The 22,776-nt window shown below is 28.8% G+C and overlaps 1 protein-coding gene across 2 annotated transcripts; it reads left to right on the top strand.

Moving 5' to 3' along the window:
• Positions 1-7,802: 7,802 nt before the first annotated feature.
• LOC137835557 (probable WRKY transcription factor 31) lies at positions 7,803-10,944 on the top strand. Of its 2 annotated transcripts, none has more exons than XM_068644116.1 (5): positions 7,803-8,380; positions 8,525-8,623; positions 8,739-9,290; positions 9,556-9,669; positions 9,917-10,944. In XM_068644116.1, exons 1-5 carry the CDS (start codon positions 7,955-7,957, stop codon positions 10,577-10,579), a joined length of 1,854 nt encoding a protein of 617 aa, XP_068500217.1. In that variant the 5' UTR covers positions 7,803-7,954; the 3' UTR covers positions 10,580-10,944. The 2 variants fall into 2 exon arrangements, with proteins under 2 accessions (XP_068500217.1, XP_068500218.1); XM_068644117.1 differs by having other exon boundaries at positions 7,806-8,270.
• Positions 10,945-22,776: the final 11,832 nt, after the last annotated feature.

The following is a 22,776-nucleotide window of genomic DNA, read 5'->3' as shown; positions in this document are numbered from 1 at the left end:
AAGCAAATCGAATTTTTGCGGAAACCCAAAACCAAACATTTACTTGCACTAAAGCAAATACTTCATTTACGTCAGCTACTCCTCTATTGAACACGATAGAATTCTTGTGTTTCCAAATTTCACTCATCATCCCAACCCAAATTGTATTCCAAATAATAATAACCGACTCTGAGGATAAAATCGGCCATCAAAGTTAGACTTCAGATCAATGTGAAACACAAACGAAACACCAAGCCACCTAAAACATAAACTCCAAACCCGCCAAGTAAAACTGCAATCGAAAAACAAATTACTACAAGACTCTTCCTCCTTCCCGCACAAACAACACATCGAGCTTTCTACCAACACCCCTCTTCTACTCAAATTAACCCTAGTAGCAAGTTTGTTTTCCATCGTCCTCCAAGCTAAAACCACAGCAGAAGAAACTGCCTTATACCTCCACAACCTACTAAAAACAGATTTCAATGTAAGAACTGTGTTCCGATCTCAAGATACTGAAATGACAAAATTTCAAACACCCATACTAACACATACTAAGACTTAATTATGTTATAAGGCTTGCTTTTAATTATGGAGTTGTTAAAGTATCATTTTTTTTTTCCAAAAGAAAATCACTGGAAAGCAGAGTGAGCAAAAAACAAAGCAGCAGAGAGCAGTTAAGCCCTATGTCTAAATGAGAGAAACACTAATTTGTTCTTGGATAAGGTTGTTGGAGTTGAAAGTAATAACGTTGCAAGGAATCTGTTGGTGTTCACATTGGAGCATGAGTTTGAAAATCATAGGAAGATTCTAATCTCAGCCAAATTTGACCATGTGAAAGGATGGTAGAGTCTGGAATTGGCATTTTTAGTAGGTACATGATGGCTACATTTGTTCATGGGCAAGAGTGAACACACTGCCACAGTGTGAACTCTAATAACAAGAAAAGAATCATGTGACCAATTTGGAAAATGAAAATGTTGCTGCTACACTCTCACCAATCTCTTCAACCATTTCTTTTTCCATACCAACCTACCATAAATTCAATAATTGGACCAGACATTTCCATAGTTTTACCTGTTTAAGATTCACATCTCTCACGTTGCATTGTTTCAAATTTCTTCATCTCCATCACAAATATCACTCTGCATGCATTCAACTCCTTTCATCTTTTCCATGATCAGCATATATATATATATATATATATATATATATATATATATATAATAAATAATGGGAAATAATATATTATATTTAACTGTTTGGAGCAACTGTTAAGCCACTCATTGACTATGATTAATATATGTGTTAAATAAGGAAGTGGTACTCATAAAAAGAGAAGGTATAAACGACAAAAAGTGAGGACCCTGGGGTCTTGTATTGACTAGAAAGATAAAAGAACAATTGAATCACATTTTTCTTCTAAAACCTAAAACTTTCCATGCAAAAATCATATTCACATGGAACATCATCCATCACCTACTACTCCTTTTTCTTTGCCAAATATTGTTCTCAATGTGTAGACGCAACTTAATTCATTTCTAAATCATCATCATTTTCCAATATTACTTTAATTCACGTATAAGTCTTGCATGTGTTTTTTAAGCTTCTAAAATCTAAATATTCGTTTCAATTTTTGCCACAAAATAGTTTAGTGTTAATTTGCAGTACTTTTACTATTCTTGTAAAAATTTACCTCTTAATCGTTAAAATAAATAAAATTTTAAAAATTATTAAAATGACTAAGTCATCAAGATGATACAATGTAACATAACTTTAATATATTTAAAATGAATAGTCAAATTTTAATTAAAATCATGTGAATGTGACATGACTTATCTATATTAATAATTTTTTTAAATTATTTATTTTAGTAGTTAAAAATAAAATTTTATCGAATATATAATTTCTGTTTGTGCAATGAAAGGATTAATTTACATAATTTGATATGTTTTTTTTTTCTGAAAGAAACGGGACCCCAGACTAAAGGACATTTCTTTTTATTATTTTAGAGTGTCCTTTTGAAATAGACGAATGATTAGTGCATGTTTAAACCAGTTTATCCTAAAAACCATCATTCCTTTTGAAGTTTTATAAACTTTTAAAAATCGTTTGTTTCTTAAAATAAATACGTTAAAATGCTGAGAATCTTAATCTTAAATTCAATTTAATGATATTACTTCAACAAGAAAACGAAATGTGTACATATTAATATTTAATAAAATTTCTTCCCTTATATATATAAAAGTATTATTTTTACACTTTTTATCTTCATTTTCTCTCTCTTTCATTTTATTTATACTTATTTGTGTAAAATAAATATTGAAAATTGAATTTGATTACAATAACGTTATAAAATACATGTTTTTCGAAATCATTACTTGATTAAGAATTATTAAGTTTTGTAATAACTATTTTTGAAAATTATATTTATTGTTATTTTTAATTGATTGCTAATATATAAATATTACACGAATAACTCATCAAAATAAATTCGTCTAATGTAACCAACTAAATTTGATTTTCTCTTTTAAATAATGAAAAAAATAGTCTATTTTTAAAAAAATATATCCAGTTACTTCTATAATTAGAATTGTATGGACAAAGTAGTACTTGGAACTTATTGTACAATTGCTTATGTGTCGGTAGTCTATTTTCTTCTTCTTTCAAGTCTGCTCACTAGTGCAAAAAAAAACTTTTTATGATGGTTTTACAGAACTTTTTGTGACGGTTTTTTGTGGCGACATAGAATCAGGAGTTATAAAAATTATGCACCTTCTATGTTGGTTAAAAAACTGACATAGTAAGTTGACTTACTATGACTGTTGTCTATGAACTGTCATAAATGTACAAAATACTAGTCATAATATGTTCAGACAACTTTTTATGACTGATATTTCTACAACCGTCATAGAAAATACGACTTACTATGATGATTTTCATCAGAACCATCATGGTAAGTGATTTTCTATGACAAATATTCATACACCTATCATACTAAATAAGACTTTTTATGTCATCTATTGCAATAACCATCATAGTAAGTTTGTTGTTTTTAGAAAAACAATTGTTTTATCAATTTTTCAGCATTCATTAATAACAATCATCTGCATATAAATTTTAGACAAACTCATTCATTGATCGATTTTCCCGCCATTCATTAATAATACACCTGTATATCAATATTATCCAGAAAATTGCATACAATTTCTAGACAACCTCATCCATTGATCAATTTTCTTTCACTCATTAACAACAATCACCTACATATCAATGTTATCTATATAATTGCATACAATTTATAGAAAAACCCAATCCTTTATTACATTTTCCTCATTCATTAATAATAATCACTTGCATATCTATCTTATCCAGACATATCCTTCAGTGTCAAATTCAATGGCAAACTCAACGGACTCTTCCTCAGCAAGGCTTCGAAAATCTTCAAATTTGATCTGTGATTGATGAACGAAAAGATCCTCAGAACTGTCGTTGGGGGTTATGAACCCAAACCCCTTCTAATCGTTAAACCATTTCACCTTCCCAATCACTCTTCCACTCATTTTTTTTCCTTTGCAAACCCTCAACACACAAAGCCCTAAGAGAATGAAACGTAAGATATTTAGGGTTTATTTTAATCTATAAAATTTTTTACTATATTGGTTTTAAATTGAACACACATAATAAGTAACTTCTATGACACTTAAAATATGACCTATCATGATAATTAGTTATTATGACGATACAATCTACAACTCACATGATAAGTCATTTCAAAATTACAAGTATGCCATTATGACATTTATTATGATGAACAACCGTCATAAAAAGCTGTCATATATTCCTTATTTTGTATTAGTGTCTCCTTTTGTTATTGGTGCTTGGTCAGAACGAACATGAAAAAAAAGTAGTTCGACATTCAAGTAAATACTCTGTGTAAAAAGTGTATATTGTAAAACTGATTAAAACATACCTTACACCTCTGCAGAGAGTTTTATTTATAGTGTTGGTATGGGTCTTTGCCATGATGAGCCAAATATCAGTTATTAATTGATATGTTGATTAATAGGGAGATATATTATAATATATTGAGAATATTTGTAATATCTTTTAGTTAATCAGTATTTAGTTGATTTATTATTTATTGCTTGACTTGAGGTATTCTTTGACTCGTCGGTCGATCACCAGACTCAAAATTGACTCATCCAGTAATGACTAGTACAAGAACACTGTAACACTTAGTCAAACATGACCGTATTGCATAATATTATCTCTGTGTTGTGGGTATGCATTTTTTTCCACTGTATATTAGTTTAGATATGGTTTTAAAAGAAATTATAAAATATCATCATATACTATATTATATGATTACTGATAGGCAAAAAAAATCGTTTCTAATATTTATTATTATTATTATTAAATGAATAAGTTATTCTTCTATACATTGCTGCATGTAATCATTCATCGTTAAATTAAGTACCCATTTTAATTATATTCATTTATTTGAATAATTAATTTAATTTTACCATAAAATACTAGTTATATAAAAAATGAGCTCATTGGCATTCAATGTTTAACAAATTTAAAAATTATTTGTAATTTTAAAAAAAATCCTAAAAATTATATATTTATAATAATAATCGAATAAAACTTTCATAACTTACAATTTTTTTTATATAAATAATCACAAAGACAAAATGTAAAAGAAATATCGATTAAATTAAACCCAATAGGTACTACCATTAGTGGGGACGTGAAATTCTAAAATTGTTTTGAAAAAATTAAATTGAATTAGTTTAATTTAAACAAAATGATCAATTAATATATTTCAAATTAATATATTCTTTCAAAATATTTTAAATAAGTTGGACTCAAGTAGTTGAAGTCATTTAAAATTATTCAGTTGACTTATTTTGATAAAGATGTAGGTTGTTGTTTAAACTAATTGACAGTTAAATCATCAATAACTAATTAGATTTTAATTTAAAAATTATTTTATAATTTTTATTAATAATAAAAATTATTTTAAATATTAATAATTTTTTAGTTTATAAAATAATATTTAATTTAATTAATATAATAATTAATAATTATTTTTTAAAATTTATTTTTATTTAATGATTTTTTTAGTAAAATTTAAAAAATTAAGATTAAGATTTGTTTACTGAAACATTAAATATATATATATATATATATATATAAAGTGAGTTATTAAGCTTTTAAATATGGTCATTAACTTTAATAATTTTATCCTAATACCCTTAAAGTCGAAACATTAATGTACGTCTTTATAGATAAAAAATAAAATTTATATAACATATACCTTTTATTCATCCATTGATAAGTTGTTTAGATATGCAAATTTAAAGTAAAAATATTGATGTTAAAATTATAATATAGCATGTATTTTTAAGTTCTTAATATTTAAAATAATATAAAAATTAAAATAAAATAAATTATCATACTCGAAATTTTAAAAAAAATCATTAATATTTATTAATAATATAATAACTTTACATGTAAAATAAAAGAAATGAAAAATATTAAAAAAAAAGTCAACGGAGAAATAAATACAATCTACTATTCCATGTGAGAGTACATGGAACAGTTTCACCAACTAATCATACCTTTTAAAATACAGTCTAATAAATTTTATTTTTAATTACTAACAAATATCAAAATTTTCATAATTTGAATGATCACATCTTAAGCCTAACAATCACAATTACACAAAGTTGTCAAACTCAAGAGTCTAAGTAGATTCGTGAAAGTTCCATAAACTCAACTCGTAAGATCGATTCGTAGACTTATAAAAGTCTATTTTCAACTTGCAACTTGTGACCACCACAACCACCTGCAACCCGTGAACACTCCGCTCGATCGACCGCCTCACTCCACAAAAGAAGACGCAGTCCACAGAAGACACAAACTCAAAATAAAAGGCGAAACCCTAATTTCCCCATTCAGAACAACATCGTTTTGGGATTAAGAAAAAACTCAGTTGGACTCGCCAACTCAGACCAGAATCGCGAGTCCACTCCGATTTTTACAAGTCTATTACCGAATTAACTCGATAAGATCAAGTGGACACATAAACTCGGACGAGTCAACTGAGTTTGATAACCATACAAGTACATATTTTTAATTTTATAATATGCTCTTAAAAGATATTAAAAAAATATATTTAAATATTATTATTTATAGAAATGAGGTCTAATGGGTCATTAAGAAAATAAGTAGGATGAGTTTACTATTTCAACTCAGTGACCTATTTATTATCCCGTATAATTGGTGGACGATCTCTTAAATGAAATGAACAAATAAAATCAACTTGTATTTTTTATATGGACAAGAATAACTTGATCTACATTTTATAATGTCTTTTTTAATTATATATAAATAATTTTATCAAAGTTTAAATTTGTGTTAATAAATACGTCAATGATTTTATCCTCGTCACAACCTATGAGTTGAGTGTGACTAATAGTTTGAAGCTGGCTACGGTGAGATACTGGAAACTTTTCCTGATTAGTTATACTCTGTGTTTATATATCCTATCTCTCTAACAAAAAAAAATAAAAAAATATAACTAATATTCAAAGTTTATTCTATAAAATATCATGAAGTATTTAGTGGTTAAAAATGAATTAGTTTGTTGGAAAATTAAAAAAAAAATGGAAGAATAAAAGGGAAAAATATGTAACAAAATAAGAAAGAGATCCACTTGAGGAGGGTCGACTGAGTCAACTCATTCCTTTTCATCTGATTTTAACATTGCACCAACCAATTAGTTCCAACAACTCAGTCAAATGCGTTGACTCATTGCACTTTTTCACCACCATTATAACACTTTTTTGGGATCATAATATTTTTATTTCTTTCTGTAATTTTTTTTCTCAAATTATTTTCTTAATCATCACACATTGAATATAACAATTGCATAGAAATTCACACACTATTCCCCAGCAACTCCAATGAAATCAAAATAGATTGTTATTATTATTTGTTAACGCAAGATTTGATTAAATTCATAAATTTATTGCATAAAAAAAATAAGTTTTGAGTGACGCAGCACGCGCTTTCTGAGCGGCGCACGAAAGACTTCCCCGTTTGACATGTTAAACAAAACAATAGAATTTACCTTAACCATGTCTGCAGACCTAAGTTCATAAGTTTATGAAGTGAATATAAATAGAAATCTATAAATCGATTCTGCAAAAAGCACTTTACACAAGTTTCTTAAATGACAGAACAAAACAAAAATCTAATTTTGTTTTTGGGCATTTGATTTATCGTATAATGTTTGATTTCACTAACAGTAAGTAGTGGTGCTATATTTGTGGAATGTTTTCCACGAAATAACAGCTGCATTCTCTTGTTTGGTAACAAAAGTATAACACACAAAAAAGAATTTGACAAACACCAAGGACTTATTCAGTCCTAGTCATTATCTCAGAAACTGTTTCATGAGAATAGGTATTTACTTTTCTTTTTAGAGTCCTATTCTTATTTTTTCACCATTTTACTAAAAAATGCAATAATTAAGAACGTGCATACTGCAACCCCGGCACGAGTCAGAACCCAACAAAGACCAAACTCACTCTCATTAATAATAGCATCTCCATTTTCAAAGCCATGAAGTGTATAAAATGAAGAAAGAAAGATATAGTATTTATTATGATGATTCATAATTAATATGATAGCATAACAGGTGGTGAGATTGTATAGTATTTATCTATGTTTCTGCATTAAAAAAAAATGGAAATCCAATGGAATGCTGCAATATTCAAAGCAAATATAAAGGACACTTGTATTTCACTTTTGGTCTTGTTATGAAGGCTCAACTCCCCTCTTTTATTGCCGAGTCCAATTGCATCATTTACTATGACTTCTATCTCTCTCTTTCTCTTCTCTTCTCTCTCTCTCACTCCCTAGTCTCCATCTCTTTCTCTCTCTCTCATTTCCATTGAAATTTATGGCAAGAGGGGGTGGACTCTCCATTGATTCAGATCCAATTGGGAGCTTCTTCCCCCACAAACCAGTAGTTCTCAACTCTTTCCCTGAAGACAGCAATACCATCAACAACAGCAGTAGCCAACACAAGTGGAAACTTGGTCCCAACATGGATGTCACAGTTACCAGAAACAGGTCTCCATCATCTTCTCCAAACACAAACACCAACACCACCTCCACCATCCCCTTCCAAGTCAACCATACCTCTGATAACAAAAGGCCCCACATCGATGAGATGGACTTCTTCCCTAACAAAACCGATGATGATCATAACAAAGGTATAAACAACTTTGCCTCTGCCTCCACCTCCGCACCTCCCTCACTTGACCACCTTGTTCACACACATGATCATTCATCCACTCCTGCTATCTTGGAATTGAAAGTAAACGTGAGTAGTCACCCTTTATCCTACAACACATGTCTGGTCTCTTATGTTCCATCACCATTCCTTCTTTGTTCTGTATCTAAGTATGTATGTGTCATGATGATCTTGATCATGTGCTAATTAATGAATCTGATATTCTCTTAATAGACTGGTTTGAATCTTCTCACCACCAACACTGGTAGTGATCATTCCATGGTGGACGATGAGGCATCCACTAATTCAGAAGAAAAAAGAGCCAAGAGTGAGGTAAATAAATCTAACCCCAACAGAATTTTTATTTTCTTATTCTTTTGTTTTCTCGGTATAATTGGGGGGTGAATTCAAAAGTTATGTGTTTGATATGCCACATCTAATTTTTCAGATGGTTGTTCTTCAAGCTGAGCTTGAGAAAATGAAGGTGGAGAATCATAGGCTGAGGAACATGCTTGATCAGGTTAACACCAGCTACAATGCCTTGCAGATGCATTTGGTGAGTTTGATGCAAGAACAAAAGGAGGAGGAGGGTGAGCAAAAAGTGTTTGATGGAAAATTAGATGAGGAAAAACAAAGTGGGAATGGAGCCTTGGTGCCAAGACAATTTATGGATCTTGGGTTGGCTAGTAATGCTGATAATAATGAACCTTCCCATTCTTCCTCGGTGGGAAGAAGTCAGGATCTGTCAAAGTCGCCAATAAATAATGAGGTAGCATCCAAAGAATTTGACACCAAGAAGAATGGGAGTGTTAGTGATGAAGGACTTGATCAAGACAAGAAGGAATTTGTAAGGGGAATTGAAAGAGAAGACAGTCCTTCAGAAGGGATTGCCGCTAATAGCAATGTTCCAAAGTTTAGTCCTCCAAGGAACGTTGATCAAGCTGAAGCTACCATGAGAAAGGCAAGAGTTTCTGTTAGAGCTCGATCAGAGGCACCAATGGTCAGTTTCCTATGATACAATTTACATACAACTATTATTTAAGCTATTCTTCAATAAGGATTGAAATTCATTTTGGTAATCTGCATAATCCTTTCATTATATAGATTACTGAAATTCTGCCTCTAATGGAAGAGTATCACAGTCAACACTTAAGGAACTGTATATATGTTTTGTCTTTTTTCAATTTGCAAAGACGTATTTTATGTATCTTTATTTTTATTTTTATTTTCACTTTCAACTGATACAAAATTGTTTATTGTTTCAGATCACTGATGGGTGTCAATGGCGAAAGTATGGGCAGAAGATGGCCAAAGGAAACCCATGTCCTCGAGCATATTATAGATGTACCATGGCAGCAGGTTGCCCAGTGAGAAAACAGGTAGGTCATGTCCATCTCAATCTTAATTTATTGCAAATTAAGTAGCAAATCTCATATACTTCAACTAGAAACGAAGATGAGTTTGACATTAGTTTAGCAATTTATCTAAATAGTATGCAATAAATTTGAACTATGGCTCTTGGATCATTCTTCAACACTTCAACAGTAGGATAGAGTTAGCAGCTAGTAGTTTGTATTGTATGAAATTTGAAACTAAGGATCTGTTTCATTATTTATGTGTAAACAGGTGCAAAGGTGTGCTGAAGACCGAACGATACTGATCACAACATATGAAGGGAATCACAACCACCCTTTGCCTCCAGCAGCCATGGCAATGGCACAAACCACTTCCTCAGCAGCTAGAATGCTGCTTTCAGGATCCATGTCAAGTGCTGATGGCCTAATGAATGCAAACTTCCTCACAAGGACACTCCTCCCTTGCTCTTCTAGCATGGCCACTATCTCAGCATCAGCTCCATTCCCAACTGTTACATTGGATTTGACTCAGTCTCCAAATCCACTACAGTTCCCAAAGCCCCCAAACCAATTCCAAATCCCCTTTCCTGGTGTCCCTCAGAACTTTGCCAATTCCTCAGCCTCATTGCTGCCTCAGATATTCGGCCAGGCACTGTATAACCAGTCCAAGTTTTCTGGCCTCCAAATGTCTCAAGATGCAGACCCTTCCCCACTGAGTAATCAATCTCAACGGCCACCACCACACCTTGCTGACACGGTTAGTGCTGCCACTGCTGCCATTGCAGCTGACCCCAACTTCACAGCAGCTTTGGCAGCAGCAATCACTTCTATTATTGGGGGTGCACAGCCAAACAACAGTACCAGTACCAATAATAATGGCACCACATCCAACAACACCAACAATGCCAATGTTACATCAAACAACAACAAATAAAATCAACAATTCCAGTTTCCCAAGGAATTGAACAGTTGAACTAGTTATAGTTTTATAGTTCACAAATTACTCTCTTCAAAAATTTTGTTAGGTTAATTTGATTTTTTTCCCCTGTCAATTGGGCTCAAATTAACTTATGTTGAGCCAAATACTTTTTTTTTATCTTACATTTGTTTACTCAGGATATGTTGTTATAAGAAGGATAGTTGATATTCTTTTCTTTTTTGATATGTCTCAGTAATATGGTCAAAATTGTATGACATAAAGTAGGAAATAATGTGACATTTATATAGAAAAGAAAGCAGATCAGTTCCCCATTTTTGTATGGATATGGAGATGAATGGAAAAGGTTGGTTTTTGTAGCATCTTTCTGTTTGATGATGATATGGAAGAGATGTTTGGTGAACCAAATGGCAGTGGCTATAAGGAAGGGAAAAAGGGGTCAAGAAAACCGTCTGAGAGTGGTTGAAAGAGATGTGATTACTAGAACACGTGAAGAAGAAATTAAGATTGTATGAAAAAAAGATAAGAGACAAAGGGACATCTTCAAGTTCTCTTTTCCCATTCTTAGCCCACCTGGCACGTACCTTATCAGACCAAATGGATCATTTTTTCATTTCCATTTTACTTCTTTTGTTCATATGTCTCATACTTTCATCTCATTTCTCCTTTTCATTTTCCTTCTCTTTATAAAATCATCTCTTCATCCTTCATATTCTTTTCATTTTCATCCATTTTAATCTTCATATTTAGGCTAAATATATATTTCATTTTTATATTGCCAACTATAACAAATGAATCTTAAGAAAACACATTTGAAATTCCTTTATATAAAAAGGATAAAAATTTATAAATTCTAAAATTTAAAGTAAAGATAAAAACAATTTTACATAACATGAAAATCAAGTAAAAATACATACACGGAAAATTTATTTAAATATTTACCATATAATGATTATTTCCTGTTATTCATTCTTTCTATCTTTATTTTCATTTTTAAATTAAATTAGTTTTAATCTTTTTATAAAATATTAAATACCTTATCAGAATTTTTAGTATAATATTATTTAAAACATGATTCATGAAAATACAAAATTATACTTGTAAATTAGGCATTCTCTCTATCTGTGTATATTATTATTATTTCTTTATGTAAGTGTAAAAAAGTTAGACTTTGTTCGTAACTAATTTTTATTGGAAATATTATGGTTTGACTCTTTTATTAAATAAATATTACTTAACAAGTTTATTTTAATAATACAAAAATATATATTAGTAATTTAATTTAAAAAAATAGAAAATATAACTAAAATATCAATGTAATGTATTGTAAAATTGTTGTTTCTTTATTATAGATTGTTAATAATCCTCTTTTATTAAGCCATCCAGTGTGACTTTCAACCAATTTTAAAAAAATATTAGGTGTTAAGTTCAATTTTTTTGGATTTTTAAAATACGATTAAACAAAATAGAAAAATATATTTTCACTACAAGAAAATTACGAAATATAAACTAATTTTAGAGACAAAAAATAATTAATTGTTATAGTGACTAAATTAAAGACTTTATAGAGACTAAAATTTTTATTTTTTTTTAAATTAATTTCTATTATTTTTAAATAGTTTCTAAATTGGTATCTAATTAGCTACCAATTATTTAGATTCTAAATTTGGTAGAAAAATCTTGGTAACTAATTAGATAACAATTTAGAAACCATCAAACAATAATATAAACTCATTTAGAAATCAAAAATTTTATTTAGTTTCTAAAATGGTCTCTAATTTAGTTATTATAGTAACTAATTATTTTTTGAACTAAATATTTTTTGTCATTAAAATTTCTATTTAATGAATTTCTAGTGTTTATTTCAACTTCTCATTTTTATTTTTATTTCAACTTCTCATTTTTATTTTTAGAGAAAGATATAAAATTAAACTTTTGTTTATAATTTTACACAACAAATGGCAGATATATTAAAATTATTTTCTTACATTTCACTTCTTTTTACTTCATTTTATTTATTATTTCTAAAAAATAATCATAATATTGCCTATTTAGTTTGAGTACGCATTATTTATTTCCATTTCTCACTTTTACAAATTGTTGCATATATGTGCATTATTTTCTCTTTTAAAAAATTGTAAAAAAGCTATAAAAAAAATCATTTTACTATTTTATCAACTAATTTCTTAAAATATAAAACAGAACAAAAATAACATTTTGTCTAATTATTTTGTATTTTTTAAAAGTCAAATTTATTGCTATTTTCTAATATTCTGTTTAAATTGAGGAAAGAAAATAATATATAAAAGGACCACAGATTTAAGGTTTATATTTTTGAATTACAAAAGAAATGGAATATAATAAAAGCTCATTAAGTCCTTGGACTAACTCAAAACTGGAATTGGTCCAGTTACCAAATTTCTCTACTAAAATCTTATAAATTGATTTTTATTTATAAAAAGTTGAAAAAATGGGTATTTTAAATAATAGTGACACTTTCACATTATTAAAAGAAAAAAAACATTTACTTGTTGATTGTTAAATGGGTATAATTTTTTAGGATTGTCAAAGTATTTTTATTATATTTTAAATGTGTTTTAGTGCTATTTATTACTTTATGAAATTTGAAAAGTCAAATATTAACATAATAATAATTTCAGTTTTTGTGGCTGCTTGAATTAGCAAATTCAGATTCATCACTCTTAGGACACTTTTCTTATCCCCTCCAAAAGAACAGATTCATCATTCAGATTCATATCATTGTTCTAAATCATGTTTATCTTTTGAATTGTTACTTATACAAAAAAAAAATACAATTTAACCGAAAAAATAATGGAAATAATGAAGAAATTTAAATATGTATTACACACAAACAATATCATTTAATTTTAACAAATAATATGAAATCTAAAAATATATAATTTTTTATTATTAGATAATATATCTCTAAAAATTTAAATTATATACGTGAAATTTAATAAATATGATCATTAACATAGTATATCAAACTTCAATAAATAATGAAAAAAAAAATTGTTTTCATTTTTCATTTTTCATATATTAAGTGTGTCATATTTTGACTGATAAATAAGAAAAAAATAGTAAATTTAATTTTATAAAGAAAATACTACAAATTATCCCACATATTTACACCTTTTTATAGTAAAAATGTTGGTGTAAAAATAATTTAAAAAATTAATTAATTAAAGTTGCAAAAAATATAGTTTATTCTAAATTTTTTTGAAAATTTAAATATTGTATAAAAACGAAATATGTGATTTTTTTATGTTTGTGAAAGTACATATTAACATAGATAGGGTAAACCCTAATATGACAGTGATGTTAAATTACACAACATACTGACAAAGAGTGTCCAGTTGAATTATAAACTATGTGTAAATAAAGTTAAGATTATGTTGAGTTTGTTTCTAATTTTATATTTAAATTTTGGACGTCAAATTTAGATGTTTTTAATGTTATTTTAAATAATTTAATAGTAAAATTTCAATTATTAAAAAATATTTATTAAAATAAGATATCTTGTTTAAATATACTAATTGGTCAACATTTAGAATGAGATATTATTAGTTGATGTACTAACAAATGAATGAATTGCAAGTTGATTTTCATCTCAAAATATAAAGTCTTTTTCTATAGTTAAATAAATGTGGATTTTCTTGTATTCTTGGAATGTAGTGTATCTTAAAAAGGAGTTCAATTTATCAATTTAAATAAAACTTTAAAGAATTCAATGGGTAAAGAAAATTTTCACCAAACAAACAATAAAGGTAAAATTGAAAAATAAAACTGAATTAAGATGAGAAAATAAAAGTAATACACTTCCTTATTCTCACAAAAATTAAAAAAGAGAGTTGGTTCACACCTAAAATTCTCACCAATTCTAGTATTTAATTTTTACTTATGGAAAATACATGAGGGAAACTGTTTATTTATAAATAAATAAAATTTTAAAATTTATTTAAAGATTAAACTATGATAAAAAAAACAAAGTTATAGTAGATTTATATATAATTTTATTAAAAAAGTAATTCGATACATTAGACCTTTAATCTCCTTAATGAAAAGGTAATTTTGGTGCATGAACTTGGTTAAATTGTTTAATGATTAATAAGTAAACGAGTCCACCTATAAATCTACTTAACCTTCTAGAAATACTAAAATATTTTATAAATTTATATTAAGTTTACAAAAATATTTATTTTTTAATTTTTTTTCAAACTCTTTAAACTTTCGTAAGTTTTTTCAATTCTTCTGTATTTTCTTTTGTTTAATCTTCATATCTTGTTTTTTATTTAATATTTCCTAATGTTATTATAATATCGTCATGATCATAATCATCCTTATATATTTTTTAATGTTATTACACATATAATAAGAAAAGTCAATTACATCCATATAAGTAATTTTTAATATTTTATTTATTTAACAAATTTAGGTAATTTTTTATCAAAAAAATAATTTCTTTTATTTTGGAAAAACATATGAATAAGAGATAAACGTCTAAAAGAAAAGTATCCAAGAGTGTTTGCTAATTTAAGGGATTAAGATAGAGGAAGGAATTGTTTGAGTGAGAAAAATCAATGATGAAAGAAATGTTATAATTTGATTAAGGACCTTAATATTCAAACAAATAAATTGGGATGTGGAGGAGATGTATATTAGAAGTATTAGAAGGATATCCTGTGAAATATGCATATAAGATAATGCAATTAATTTATTTGTTAGAGGAGGAGTTATATATTAAATTGTGGAATATTAAAGACTTGTCTTTAGCAGTTTTCTTTGTTTGGAGGTTGTTTAAAAATAAAATAGCTACATTTGATAACTTAGTATATAGGAGATCTAAGTTGATATTCTTACATGTGTCACTAAAAAAATAGCTACATCTGATAACTTAGTATATAGGGGATCTAAGTTGATAGTTTTACATGTGTCACTACAAGAAAATCATTATCTTTGAAGATTGAATATGTTCAGGGCTATTAGATCAGTGTTGTCAAGATCGCGATCTAGATCGTTGATCTTATGATATTTTGAGAAGAAAACAAGTCGGATCGTGGGGTGGATCAGAGCGATCTGGTGATTTATGGGTCAGATCAGAGATCTCTAGACCTCCATGACTCGATCCATTAAAAAAAACCTGAAAACTCAATCCAAATAAAACCAGAAACTCTAACTTGAAAACCCTAATTTCAAAACTCTATTTCCAGAACCCTTCTGTTCTCGTCACTGTTCATGCCTTCGTTCGTGTCGTCGCTCGCACTGTCGCTCCACTGCTCGTGTTGTCACTCGCGCCTCCTTTCGTGCGTTGCCGCTCGCACCACTGCTCGTTATCCTATCGCGCCACTACTCAACTGCTCGCTATCCTATGATTAATATTTTTTACTGATAAAAAAAAGCATAAATAAAACTTAAAATTATTATAGTATAGGATAGATTAGGAGTATTTGTTAACTCATGCTATGAAATGCTATGAAATATACTTAGTTAGACTCTATAATAAAAAGAAATTGTAATTATCTTATTTCTTGATTTACTTCTAATTGTTTTCCTTGTAATGATGAGTATATAGTGTGTTTAATTTAGAGGAAATAAATAGAGACTATAAACAGAAAAAAAAATATGTTGAAAAAAGATTAAAAAAATAAAATTAAATATTTAGTTGTTTGTTAATGTAAAAATATTTTTTTAATTCATATTGTTTGATAGAAAACAAGGAGAGGTAGATATGTAGAAACATTACTTACAATTTTTAATCCTAACTCTCTCCTAGACTGAACAATAATTTTTAAACATGAGTAATATGATCTTTCTTTTTCTTAAGAATTGAACACATATCAATAAGAGAATACAAACCAACAATTCTAATGGCATATATAAAACTTAAAAGAAAAATAAAAGGTTTGGAGGTAATTATGGCATTCCATATCATTTCTTAACTCACTATTTATTGTGAAAGAGTTTATACCATTTCACTCATTTTAATAACCTCAATTATAGAATCAATTCACATTCAAAAATGTCAAGCCAGAATAAGAATAAAGTATGAAACATTTTTATATTTTAATTCATTAATACATGAACTATTAGTTATAAGATGTGAAGAAGTAATCAAAGACACAGAAGAACAAAATCATTTTCTTCTTTTAAAAAAAACATAATTTACTCAGACAAAATAAAAACTCTGATAATATGTTAATCTTTAATTCATCATTACTAAGCTTAACTCTTGCATTCAAACCTTGTGTGTGTCAATGCATGAGAGAGAGTCATTCTGCAAAATCAGTGCAACTATAATCAATATATCAGTAGTTATCTTTAAAATTTAAAGAACTGTTTTCTGCCTAACTAAAACTTTATTAAGTTTATGTCTATTTTCTCAGCTATGATGAAATGTGTTATCAGTTATTATATCTTAGGGAAAAAGCCTAAGAGAATGAACTCCACCTCCTGAGTAAAGTAGAGAAGTGAATTTGGATAAACTTTTTGAGTTGAGGTGGTAAAGTGATATGTTAGGACTTGTTGTGTGAGAAAGATGTGATGAATTTGACAGTAGCTTGTGGGTTTCATCATTTATTTTTTGCATGCTTTCACTGTCAATTTGAAAGGTGAAGTAAGTAATAGGTTATGATTCATGAACATTCACTCCCTCACCTTAATTCACTGTTCCACTGCTTCTGACTCATATGTTACCCAACACCTAAAGTTGGAATAATATCTCTCTACTAAATTTTGTGCAATCATCACCAAAGATTATAATTCTCTGCTGCACAAACTCTTCATCATCGTTCAATAAAAGGTTCGTTTTTCACGCTAACTGCATCAAATACTGATTTTTGCCAGGAATTGAATTCATTGGGTGCTTCATCTTCCAATTTAATTATTTGGGTTATATTACCCTCTAATCATATTTGACTCTGCAAATGCAATAAGAAAAAACATGTCAGGTAATAAATGTTAGTTAAGAAATTAAAAATCATAACATCTAATATTTGTATGTTGAATTTTTTTTTTAAGTGACATGTGGATTACTTTATAATTCATCATTTACTGTATTATTATTGCATCCCTCAGGTAACATTTTATAAAGATTTCTTCCTTTGATATTTTTATGCAGGGTCATCAGCTGAAATCCATTATGGAACTGGGAAAATTTCAGGTTTCTTTAGCCAGGACAAAGTGAAGGTTGGAGACTTGAATGTTTATGGCCAGGTAAATATTTCTAAATGGACACTTGTGTACTATTCTTCAATTTAGTACTGTTTCATGAGTCTTCTTTATTCAATCTACTTGGCTTTAGAATTTTATTGACGCAAAAAGAGAGCCTAGCCCCACAATTTTGGCAGCCAAATTTGATTGCATTTTGGGGTTAGGATTTCAAGAGAAATCTGCTGGGAATGCTACTCCAATCTACTAAGTTGATGAATGTTACTCCTATTTTAGGTTGTTGTTCCTGCTAGAGAGATGAGACCTAGAGAACTGTTGAAGGCTTCATCTTCCTCTTCCTTCGGGCAGGTTGTTAGGGCTTTGTTGTGATACTCTGGTCGTCACGCTACTCCTTCAACTCTCAGTCTCGAGTGAATGCCAAATGGGAGAGGTACCTGCAAAAGGCATTCCGACGCTCAAATCGGTAAAGAGGGTGTTCGACACTCGGGTGTGTACAATGATAGTGACGTACCTTTCTTCTTGGAATGTGTACTATTTATATTATTTTAATGGGCTTACCTTATTCGGCCTGATTAGTGGGATGGATCACACTTATGATTGTATTACCTAATTCTTCATAGTAATTTAGCCTCACTGACCTTGATTTGAGCGTTAATGGTTAAATGTGTCAGTCGGACCGGCCGTCTGTGGAGTATCGGTCAGCTCGGTCAGGAAGACCGAGTCTCGGGCATCTGGGTCTCATCCCATACCAGTACAATTGTCATTGCTCAAATCAACCATGCAATTGGAGCAGATGGTCCTGTGAGCCAAGATTGCAAGACAATGGTTGCTTAATATGGAAAAACCATATTGGATAAGCTGATAAATAAGTTATTGTTATTAATTTTCATTTCTTGAGCCTTACAAATACTGCATTCATGCGTTCCACCCATATATTTTCCTTCCACTTTTTAACTAACTTCCAAATTATCTATTTCATAGGCCTATTCACAACACATCTGCTCTCAAATTGGTTTGTGTACTTTTGATGGTACTCAGGATGTAAGGTATGATACGATCAAACTATAGTGTTTTGATGAATGTACTTGGATGATCAATTGTGTTGCATTAAAGGAAAATAGTCACAAATTCTCCTATAACTTTTATTAAGGGCATTCAGAGTGTGGTTGATAAAAACATAGAAAAGACACCTTATGGTTGGAATGATCAAATGCTATGGATAAAAATTCGTTTACCATTAAATAGACAGAAGATCAAATCTTAGACTATGCCAATTCGGTAAATCATTCTGCACAATCAAGTTTGTAGAAAACACAATTAGTGTCCTTTTTAAGAATTTCATGTTGTAATCTCTGTTGCATTTATAGCTCTATGATATGCTTCCCAGTCCAAATGCAGAATCAGCTGTTGAATGCAATACTTTACCACAGATATGCCTAATGTTTCATTCACCATAGGGGTTAAAGTGTTTTGAGTTTTCCCCAGAACAAGTATAATCACTTCCGAAGTATAGCATGCTGCATCTATATTAGAAATTTTCTTTTCTGGTTCCCCCAAGTGTCTCAATTAGTTTATCAAGATACCAGTAGCTTGCTAAATATGCATGTTGTATTCAATTAGTCCCTCTCCCTGCCCTCCAAAAATCACATCCTCAAAATTCAAGTCTACTCTGCCACCTCCTATCTTAACTTCCTACTACTACTAGGCCTTATTTATTTAGCACAATTTTTTTAATGAAGACTTGTTACATAAATGAGTATACTCTTAAAGTGGGAAAAAGAGACACATAATCATCTTTATACCTGCTATAGTCTCACAAAACATTCATCTCATTCATTGAAGAAACACAAAAAATTTGTATTAATCATGTGGGAAATGAAGTTCTTGTGGGATGTACCAATGTTCCTTAAAAATTTAGAAACATTAGGCCTATATTCACTTTTTTTTTTCACCACATGAATGTTGCTTCTGAAATACAGGATTTTGGGAGACATTTTCATGGGTGGCTATCACACAGTGTTCAATTATGGCAATATGAAAGTTGGATTTGGTGAATCAGCATAAAACTGTTATATATATTTTAGATTATTTGCTTGCTTGGGAAGAAACTACTAGCCTTATATAAACCAGTTGAAAATTTAATTTTGTCAAACAGTAAAGGGTAAACAAATTAATTTTTAACAACAGCACTTGGCTCATACATACCATAACGGAACGTGAAAGCAAGCATGAAATGAAATGAACCTTCATTCCTTTTTGTATTTTATTCTTTTTTCTATTATATTTTTATCTCTTGCCTCAACCATTTCCATCATTCCACCACACCTCTTTCCCCCTTCTTTTTCCACTTTTTTCAGTCTCACAAACAAAGCAACAATGCTCAAACTTCAAATAAAAAACAATCTCACTATCTACATTTTCCTTTACAACTGAAAAGGAGTTTAGTTTTTTTTTCTATTAAAAAGTCCAGTTATATACATATATAAAATTCTTACTAATAAAAAACCAACTTCGATATTTTTTTAATTTAACATGTGTTTTGACTTTTACATGATATTTGGTACATGTAGTATTTTAACATTTTTAAAAAATAAATAAAGTCAGTTATTTTTTTCACTCTATGTTTCTTAGAATATTTTCCTTTTACATCCTTAGACTTATTCATGACATATTTTGCTGAGCTGAAAGAAGAATTTTTCATCCTAAAGAAAGTCAAACTATTGCGCCCTTTAGTAAATAATTCAACATTTTTTTATGACTTTAGTTGATTTTGAAAAGCTTATGAACCTTGATAATTGTAACAAAACAAAAATTTGTAAATAAAAAAAATCTATAAACACTTACCAAAATATAAAATTTATTCATCTTGTAAATTTTACAAAATACTAGAGTTAAGATCGTTTTCTTTTATTAAGTGTCAAGAAGTTAATTCTTTAAGTATACTTTTTATATGAAATATGAATGATTCTTTTTCCATAAAAAAATTATTTTAAATTAATTTTCTCAATTCAAATTAAAATCAAATATGTTATATTTTGAGAGCATATAACATAAAATGATATATATATATATATAATACTATTAGTTTTATATATCTCATTTAGAGAGAAAAGAGAAACGGGAGAAAAAGAAAATGATATATTTTATTAATAAGTTACTCCTTTACATTATTGAATAGTATATTTATATAGCACATAAAAAGAAAAGATAAAAGATACTAAAAGAGCAAAATTTACCGATAAAGAAATTATAACTAACTAATAAAACAGTTACAACTGAAAGAGTAGTTACAATTGAAAATCTAAAATATTATATGAGATCATATTTATTATATAATAAGCATGTATATCTCTCATGTTCTGGTTGGATAAGTTATCACAAAATAATCGAGGATGCAGATGTTTGATCAACATATCAACCACTTGATTAAAGGAAGAAACTGGAATATTAAATGAATGAGACCTTCTTAAAGTTTAGACCAAACGAAATGACAATCAATTTCAATGTGTTTCGTCCTCTCATGAAACGTTAGATTCCTTGCTATGCAAATCATGGCACAATATTGTAATAACTGAAGTTCACAAAGCTAATGCTCTATAATTTGGATTCTTTGTTATGCAAATCATGACTCAAATAGTGTAACCACTGAAGTTCACAAAGTTATTTCTCTATATTTTGCCTTTAAAGAAGATTTGGACATTATAGACTATTTTTTAGACTTCCATGAAATTAAAGAGTTTTCCGTAAACATACAATAACTAATAACTAGTGATAGACCTTCTAGAATCAATGCATATTCCCCAATCCGAATCAGAACAAGCTTTGATAACAATTTGATTATTACTAGAAAAGAATAGACCAAGATTATATCGTAATGCATGAAAAGTGGTTGTCATATGAGGTTCTCGTGGATTTGAAATAAACTGAAAGTTTATGAAGTGGCAACCAACATAATGTCATCAGTGGATTGCTTGAATATCAATATGTGCGAAAGAATGATCAACTAGTTTTGAGTTCCATTGCCTACTTGCCTACTTTAGTCCATATAAAGATTTCTCTAAGTTTACAAACTTTCATACGAGACAAATCCATCAAAGACCAAGTTTCATTAGATTGAGCATCAGTTCACGTTAAGCTCTGATATCATAGACTTTAAGTCTAACTTAACCTTATAAAATCGAGTTTATAAGGTAAGGTTTGCACCCACTTATATACTATGAAATGTCATTATCTCTCGCGAATGTTGGATCTCCAACACACTTCCTCACACCGAGACAGATAGACTCTAAATGACTTTGATATTTATAGAGAACCATTTCATTGATATAATAGGCTTCCATCTAGTCTGTTCTTAGAATTCTTTATGAATAGGTATAGTCTACCTATGTATCGTTTTTGTTAGCATATAGATTTTGGTATAGTCCCCCATATTTTTGTATTTTTTTAATAATATTTTTGTTCATATGATGGCAGATGATTGTTGTTGTTTGAAGTGTCAACCTAGCTGAGATGTCAAGTTGCATAATGATGCCTAACATGAAAGTTTTTATAAAAAAAAATATCAATTTTATATATGTTATTTAGAGAGAATAAAGAAAAAAATTATATATTTTATTAATAAAAAGTTATTACTCTCTTACATCATTGAGTATTATATATATAACACATTAAAAGATAAAAGATAAACATAAATTGATAGAGTAATTGTAGTTATAAATAATAGACATCAAAATAAACTATTAAAATATATTTATATGTTTAAATTTGAAATATTTAATACATTTTTAACTAGTTTCAAAATAAATTATAAGCAATAAATATTTAGAAACTAGACAAAAAGTAAATATTTAGTATCACCTTCAAATTTAAATACTATTAAGAAAGTAATGATTATCAAATTAAACGCAATTATTATACTCAATTAATTTAATAATGATAAAATCTCATGATTAGTTGATCACCAAATAATTAGCTTATAATTTAGAGAAAGTCTTCATACACTTGTA

The sequence above is a fragment of the Phaseolus vulgaris genome, chromosome 5 (assembly GCF_000499845.2).
Source record: "Phaseolus vulgaris cultivar G19833 chromosome 5, P. vulgaris v2.0, whole genome shotgun sequence".
Classification (NCBI taxonomy): Eukaryota; Viridiplantae; Streptophyta; class Magnoliopsida; order Fabales; family Fabaceae; genus Phaseolus; species Phaseolus vulgaris.
This window is presented reverse-complemented; position numbering and strand designations above follow the sequence as displayed.